We start from the raw sequence: 8,894 nt of genomic DNA, 5'->3' as shown, positions 1-8,894 counted from the left end.
TTGGGAGACCACTGTCTTTACCACAAGACTACGAGATCATGTGAGGAACGCATATGGTTATTTGATTTACTTTATCCTTTTCTCGAAAGACATAATGAAACACGGATATGCTTAGACCCGAATCCCCAGTTTGAAACATAGGGGAGCATTGCCTTCACCACCATACCAAGAGAACTTATAGCGGATTACGATAATATTTTATTTCACTTAACCTTTTTTCGAAGGATTTTACATAAATTTATACCCGTTCACTTTCGGATAATGATGATTTATTTTCCGTTGTCTAAAACGCACAAAACTGAATCTTATTCGTAGCTTTAACCTTATAATATCAACATTTATGCTGACGCTAAAATATCACGGGGTATGGAGTCCATTGAGCAAAGGAGCGGCGTTATCTCGCCACAATCCCAATACGCTAGTTATGTATGGCCCAGGTGAAGCTAATGGTTACGGTGCGATTGTTGTGTATTTTTAATGAAGTCAAGTCGGATTTTACAGGTCATAATTGAAAATTTGAGGAAAATGGTAATTCAGATTCATTAGAATGTTTCAACATTTGCCACTTATTTCACAGCTGAAATTTTACTTCAAATCCTCAACATAACACAACAGTTATGAAATGACTCTACATCTCTTAATACTTTTACACTGCGTTTACACGGTATACCATCCGCTTGTCACAACATTTTCGTTTTCATCATGAACCAACGATTGGTAAAGGCTTATTAATTAAATAGACTTGGCATATTTATTCAGGGCTCGGAAATTAAAAAACTGGATTGTCTTTCATTAACGTAAAAATTTCAGTCAAAATGGTAAGGGCTGTAATTCATTTTCAGCATGTTAAGACATTTCAAAAACTTTTCGAAAATCGTCAATTTTGGCCAATATGATGATAGGGGGGTACGCCGTCAGTATTTTGGCCAAAATTATATTTTTAAATTTTTCATTGCTCCATTTTTCTTTATTTTAATTTTTATGAGATTGCTGTTTTATATATAACCTCATTTATTCAAGCCAAAAAAATTTAGATAATCATGTATTTTTGACTTAATTTTGAATTTGGATTCCTCTGCTATTCATATTCGTTCCCAATTCCCATGGACTTTCTTAAGGCGCGATTCCGTTTCGTCTAACATATTCGCCGTGTACATGCATAGTTCTTCTAGAATCACACAAGTACTCTGTCAGTTTGTCTGTTTTATAGGGAGGGGAAAAATGTTTAAAATTGTCTTGGGCCACTGTGTACAAACCTGGCTAAGACAAAATACTCCCAAAAAAAAATTTAAGAGAATTTCAAAAAAGGATCGAGAAAATTATCCTGTCAAATTTTTGTGAAAAAAATTATTAAGGTAAGTAAAAATGAGTTTTTAAAAACTTTTTTAAATTCCGAATTTTCTGTCGGACATTTTTCAAAGTTTCAGTCTTTTTAGGAGGCACATGTTTTGAATTTTTTTTACTTAAGAACTTTTTTGAAGTGAAGATCAATTTTTTTTTCACTTCCAAATTCTCTTAAGTCTTATCTTTTTGAAGCTTACAAATCATACCGAATTTTTTTTACATTGCCAGGACTTGAAACATTTGCCTTGGGATTGAGAGACCAAGGTCTTAACCACTACACCAACGCATCATATGTCGAAAACCTATTGTTCTTTATTTGACTTTATCCTTTTCGAAGAACTTAAAATTCTCGTCACCTAGAATTAACGGATAATATTGTAGCGGGGGCATCGATATCGGAAACATAAGCCTAGCGCCTATTGGCTATATCAATGCCTCCCTTAGCAATCGCGTAAATCAGCCCAATATTAAAAAAACTTATATTCCCTTTAGGACGCTTTGCCGGTTTTTCAGGAAAACATTGTTGAAATAAGTCTTTATGACACCAAACAAGCACATGCTATTGTTGTGGTGATTATACGACTGCCAGGATCATGTTATCTGCTCATTTCAATACCTCAAAATCATCTAACGCTTCGTTGAATCTCGGGTAACCGGGCTCATGTAAACAGCCCCTAACGCGCTCCCCAATTTCTCTTCGATGCCCCCTCTAGTGTTATTTATCATCTCTCTTGTTGTAGTAATAAAGCATATTGGAATTGTACTATTTGAATAATTACAAAATATTCCGCTAATTACACTGATATAAATTAAGAAAATAGACGGACGTTTTGTTCGGAAACGTGTTTCGATTTGAAAACCAACATTGATTGGGGGTATGACAATCATCATATAGTAGATTTTAGTTAAGAATAGTTAGTGTCCCAAATATTTTTGAAAATGATTGAAGGTATCGTCCTATACGTAAACGATTCTTCTCTCCATAACAACGGCTATTGGAACACCTGGATGAGATACGATGTTTGGGCGTAATCTTCCCAAAATGTTTTTACTAAAGAATGTCTTAGTCTCCAGCTCACATGTTTCGGAATAGCAAAAAAGGAAATTCGAATCCTTTTCAAAGTTATATGCAAAAACAACCAACTTACAAATGATGGGTTGAAATGCAAGTCCTGTAACTCTGTTCCCGTAAGGTAAAGTTATTGTTGACTTCAAATTCCCTCTTTCTGCATATATGTATATATTATCGCCTGACGATATCGCTACATCGTTATTGTCAATGATGGCCAACTTTATCCTAGCTCCTCGACCTAAATCACGTTGGAACTTGTATTTTAAATGCCCATTGCTGTCACATACGTATACGTAAGGTTCATCGTGTTTTAATATGACGATATCATCGTTGTTGTTCATTTCCACGCTCATCCCATAGCCAGTTACCTGGAGAAAATCCAACATGCACTGGTGCTTTAAATTGTACTCCTCATCAAGCGTACTTAGCATATAACTTTTCACATCACCATTTTTATCTCGTGTTTCGAGGCGTTTAACGATGTAGAGGTTGTTGTGGTTATCAACAGCAAGACCGACAATATCATGTTCGATTACTCTACCATCCTTTTTGGTGTCTGTTGGCAATATCAGTGATTTACTTTCGCCTGTTTTGGAAAACACTTTGACATCAACAGGAGAAATCGCAGATACAGCGATAATTTCTTCACGGCCGTTCAAAGCGGAATGATATGGAAATACTTTCTCAGGAAGTAACAGTTCATTGCGCGGTTGCAACATTTCTTCACCCCAAGACTTTCTTGACGATATTTCTTGCCAATTTAAAATCGGATTAAAACTGCGGTAGACAAGGTTAATTTCCATCGGCCAAATTGCCTTTTGAGTACGTTTTTGGCAGAATTTGAAACTGAATTGGTACAGGACATAGTTGATCATCATAACAGATCTCACATTCTCCATTCGTTCCGCCCGGTTTAACCGCGACTTGATTCCACCGTTAAGATACACCGAGAATATCTCACGGATTGCTGGTAAGCTGTGCAGATCGTGGAGAAAGGACAGACACCCTGTGATAGCAGAATCGGGAGTTTCAAGACATTCCAATATCTCAGAAGCGACTCGAAGTTTAGCGGCGAAAATTTTGTCCTTGATACTCAAAGATTCGTTACAGAAAGCATGGGTTGCCGCCTTGCGTGCGTCTTCGAATCTTTTCCTAGCCGATTTAAACTCCTTATCAGAGTTAAATTTTAGTTTTCGTACAGCGCTAGAAAGTTCCAACGCATCATTCAAGATGCCAGACCCGACAGCATTTGACACGCTTGAAGTTTCTTCATCGTTCTCTTTGTCGTTTGATATATCAAGAGCAACACTGAGTAAGTCAACGCCTTCTTTTAGAAAACGGTAGCTACTCAGTACATCTTTCCGAGCAAGACCATCGAGTTTGGATTTGATGTCATTTAACTCCCGTACGACAATCTCTCGTATTTTAACGTCCGTTACATCTCCGTCTTTGAGTCTATCAGCAGTATTGTCCCTCATCTTTTTGCACACCAAACCCACAGTTGAACTTAAGATACTCGTGACTATGAAAGACATGTTCATACAATAGTCTTAAATCTCAGTTATAAGAGATATGTTGATCAGTTATATGTCGTTGTTTGTTATCGCTATATATTGATCGGATAGGGCTATGATGTCATAGGTATATTGGAGGTCTGAATATTATGTCGTGTCATAGTCTATCATGGTATGTTGTTCCTTTCTCTGAAGCCCACGTATTATGTTTCACAATGTCCGGTCCATTACCGAGAAAATGAAATAATATTGACTATATAGCTGTGCAGCATAAAGAAATCTTTGTCAATAACTATCGCGCAAAGAACTTTGTGTGTATATATAAAGAAAAATCTAGTGTATAAGCAAACGGCATACAAAAAATAATCCGGAAGACCGGAACTTGTTTAACATTGCCAGAAATGTCGATGTACGAAGGTCGAGTGCTGAGACAGAGGGAATCAGCGAGTTAAAACAAGACAAAAATGATTTTGTGAGAATAGACTTGCATTGCTAGGGTTATAGAGTAGAGTCCACGCTAGTTTGTTATTACTGCATCGGCTTGATTTTTAATATGTTAGCTCATAATGATTGCGCAATTTTATGCTTTTCTATAAGTCTGGTTTTATAAGACAAATCGACCTGGTGAAGTTATAATTACACAACGCTTTTGACTGTCACAAGTAGGTTGTTTGAATCACCTAACAGCATTTTGGGTGTTTAAATCATATTTAGCTATAAAAAACACCGCGATTCTGAGTTGCTAATCCTTTCTATATAGTTCAGTGAAATTTAAAACTATACTCTATATGCAACAATCCACAAATAAACGGCGAAAACTGTCTGTGCATTTATTGCAAATTCTATCCATATATTCCAAGCACTCAATTAGGTTCCAAAAATCAACAGCTGGTGAACGCGTTAAGGAAGATGGAAATCAGTGTTTATACAATAAATCTTAGAGGTGATTAAGTCACACAGTTTTCAATCTATGTAAGATGAGGTTAATTTCTCCTACATGTTTCCCACATTGCATTGCAATTTATAGTTTCACAGTCCCGCGACTTAGGCACCTCTAAAGGCCCGTTTAATTACATTTGCGATTTTGGATGCGATTTTCTTCTTTTGATAGATGTGAACGAGTATAAGTTATGAAGGCTCCGATGTTTACAAGCTCCAGTCCTATTTAACTATCCGCAAATAATTCACTCGTTAACATCTATCAAAAGAAGAAAATCGGACTTTAAATCGGAGCAAATATTATAAGTGTAAACGGGTTTTAATTTAGGTGTCCGCACATTAGGCTAATTATTCGTACGAAAAGTGCTCGGAAAAAAATATCAAACACTTGATATTGAGCGCTATTGGCACAGGAGCGTTTGCGCTCAAAAATTGACACCGCACACCCGGCGAATTCTTCGCAACGGAATTAGCGCTGCGCTGTTTTCGCCAAGTGTCCCACTCAATATGACGTCAAACTCTCGAAATGTTTGTTATGTTTATAATATTGGCTTTGATTCCTTTTTTTTGCCAAACACCATCATGCATAAAGCGGTGGGAAAATACACAAAAGACTTACAGACGATATGGATATTAAAGACGAATGGCAAATAGAAGTGCAGTTGTAAAAGACTAGAGATTTTGCCGAAACATATAGTTCAAAACGTTAAAGTGATCGAAACGTTCGTATTCACAATCAATCATTGCCAATGTCACAATTTTTCAGTTAACAAAGGTAGACGGGTGTTAATATGGCATCACATTTGCTGTATACATGCATTAAAACTGTAGGTTTGAGTCACATGCCCAAAATAGAGGAATTTTACAAACACTGCCAATGGGAATTAGAAAGACAGCGACTTAATAGTTATACAGTTGATGTTCGCGGGCATAAATGTGTTTTGGCTGACTCAGAACATTTATTGTTTCTCAATAGCGCGCAAGCGTGGTGAGGGTGATAACATGAGTTTCAAAAACTTATTTATGCCCAGGAAGTCTAACCGTAGAACCAACACAAAGGAGGGTGGAAATCGTGTACAATACAAATGGGAACACATTTCGTATCGTTTTATCATTAAAATATAATGTGATAATACTTATATTGATTTAAGTCAGGATATTGTTCAATTTATAATGACATGTGATTCCCGGCCGCGATATCGACATCACGTAGTTAGATCGTTTTCAATCACTGTTGATTCCACATTCATCATATCACGAAAGTTAGAATATTTCATCTCGTTAGAATACGGCAAAAATGTACGGTGCTTGCTGTGACCACCTATGACCTATAGTTCAAGTGTTTATTCTCTACGACCTTGAGTGGAAATTTAATTAGTAAAGTGACTGTGAACAAGTAAACTAATGACGTCGTTCCGGTCCTATCAAATGGTCAATATAGGGAAGGGACAAATAAAACAATTAAACAAACCGTATAACGTCTGCTTATACAACTCTGTGCCGTTAAAACTACATATTGCATGGACGGATATTGGCTTACACATTAACATGTCGTTCGTAGTAACGAGTATCCTGAGCTCTACTGTGGGATTGCTGTACAATAAAGCACGGGATAAAACTGCGAACAGGCTAAAAGACGGAGATATAACGGACGTCAAAATACGAGAAATTGTCGTACGAGAGTTAAACGATATCAAATTCAAACTTGACGGTCTTGGGCGAAAGGACTTACTAAGTAGCTACCGTTTTCTTAAGGAAGGCGTTGATTTACTTAATGTTGCACTTGATATATCAAACGACGAAGAAAATGGTGTTAATGCATCCAGCATGTCGAATGCTGTCGAGCGGTCTACCATCTTAAACGACGCGTTTGAACTTTCGAACGAAGTACAAAAGTTGAAATTCAAATCGGACAATGAGTATGAAACTGCTAAGAAAAGATTCGAAGACGCGCGCAAGACGGCAACCCATGCTTTCTGTAACGAAGCTTTGAGTATCAAGGACAGAATTTTCGCCGCTAAACTTCGAGTCGCTTCTGAGGTATTGGAATGTCTTGAAACTCCCAATTCTGCTATCACAGGGTGTCTGTCCTTTCTCCACGATCTGCACAGCTTACCAGCAATCCGTGAGATATTCTCGGTGTATCTTAACGGTGGAATCAAGTCGCGGTTAAACCGGGCGGAACGAATGGACACTGTGAGATCTGTTATGATGATCAACTATGTCATGTACCAATTCAATTTTAAGTTTTGCCGAAAGCGTACAGTCAAAGCGATTTGGCCGATAGAAATTAAGCTTGCCGACCGCAGTTTTAATCCGATTTTACACTGGCAAGAAGTCTCGTCAGGAAAGTTGTGGGGTCGTGAAGTAATGCAACCGCGAAACGAACTGTTACTCGAAGAGCACATATGGCCTAGTCGTTCTGCTTTGAAAATTTCTGGCGATATTGTTGCAGTTAGTGCAAGATCCACTGATGATCTTAAGTTGATTTCGAAGAGGGGCGAAAGCATGGTGACCTTAACTAACCCAAAAGGAGGCAATGTTAGCGAGTATCACATACAAGGACTTGCTGTGGATAACAATAACAATGTGTATATTGTCAGATGCCACGAGAAACCCGCGGAGAATGCAGACGACTTGAAATTTTACGTGTTGCATGTTTTAGATGAAACGTGTAATGTAAAGCACCAGTACACCTTGGACTTTCTTAAGGTGACTGGTTTTGGGGTGAATATAGCCCTAAACAATAACAATGATATCGTCATGATAAAGAACGATGATCCCTTTGTCTACGTATGTGACAACACCGGACATTTGATACACAAGTTCAAACGAGACTCAGACAGCGTACTCAGGGCTAGCTTGACCATTTCCAACAATAATGATATCGTGATATCTTCATCAAAAAACCGGAGTATTGACATATATACAAACGGTGGGAATTTAAAGTCAATCGTGAAACTCCCAGAAGGTCACAAGGTTGTTGGTCTTGCATTTCATCATGACCTTGGTAAAATAGTTGTTTTGTCACTAGATATTAATAAGGAATCCTATTACATTCTCTGCTATCCAGGCTCGGGCGGAGACCTAGAGACCTCTACCTTTTTTAGTAAAAGGAATGCAGGGAGATCTCGCCCTAACATCATATCTAAACCAGGTGTTCCAATAACTGTTATTGAGCCGAAAAGAGTAATTTACATATAAACCTATAAATTCTTGTGTAATAAAAAGGGTAATGTAGAAAACATTGTTTATATTTTGAAAAACTATAGTTTTTGAAACTTTGATTTGTTTTATACATGTATATAGGTATGTTTAAAAGCACTTCAATTCCGCTTCACATTGTCACATGCCTCTTAAAAATATGAAGTACTATCCTTCTCCAGGTAAAATAAACCTGTTATAAAATTGCCGCAGCTATATCAGATTCTTGACCTGAGAAAGTAATTTAAAATGGTATGAATCATTTCATTTTTAGCTTATCAGAATAGTGTCTTTGCAGTGATGTTTTGCAGTGAAAGCTTCTTCACACACAATGCGATGGAGAGCGGCAAAAATTTTAGCTACGCGGTTTCAAAAAATGACAGTTTTCTTTCCAAACAGTCAAACGCGTCCGTATCCTGTATGTATAGTGTACGAACTTCCATTTTGACGCAGCAGTTAGCCCACATTAGGCTAGATTAAAACTGTCAGCTTGAGTAACACCGAAGCTTTACATATTCCGAATAAAAAAGTGAATGTTATAGACAATGGGCTTTAAAAACTTGTTTATGCCCAGGAAGTTCAACTGTATATATGCCTTAAGGGGTTTAAACACATTTTGTATCATTTAAATTTAAAAAAAAATATGATAATATACTTTCTTTCAGTCTGGCATATTTTTCAATTTATACCGGAAAATAAATCGTAATCCTTGATATGTATATAGTGGTCATGATAACAGGTTCTGATTAGATATCTTTCACCCTTATCACCGTTAATTGATTCCCCGTTCATATAATGTCACGAGAGTTTAAATTCTTCGA

General features: G+C 37.2%; 1 protein-coding gene across 1 annotated transcript; it reads left to right on the top strand.

Annotated features, from left to right (window-relative positions):
* Positions 1-6,109: 6,109 nt before the first annotated feature.
* Positions 6,110-8,316, top strand: LOC114517047. Its single transcript, XM_028536689.1, has one exon. It carries the CDS (start codon positions 6,274-6,276, stop codon positions 8,071-8,073), a length of 1,800 nt encoding a protein of 599 aa, XP_028392490.1. The 5' UTR covers positions 6,110-6,273; the 3' UTR covers positions 8,074-8,316.
* Positions 8,317-8,894: the final 578 nt, after the last annotated feature.

Source organism: Dendronephthya gigantea, unplaced genomic scaffold (assembly GCF_004324835.1).
Source record: "Dendronephthya gigantea isolate DGI-Jeju-01 unplaced genomic scaffold, DenGig_1.0 000007F, whole genome shotgun sequence".
Classification (NCBI taxonomy): Eukaryota; Metazoa; Cnidaria; class Anthozoa; order Malacalcyonacea; family Nephtheidae; genus Dendronephthya; species Dendronephthya gigantea.
Note: the sequence above shows the minus strand (reverse complement) of the source record. Positions and strands in the feature narration are given on the sequence as shown.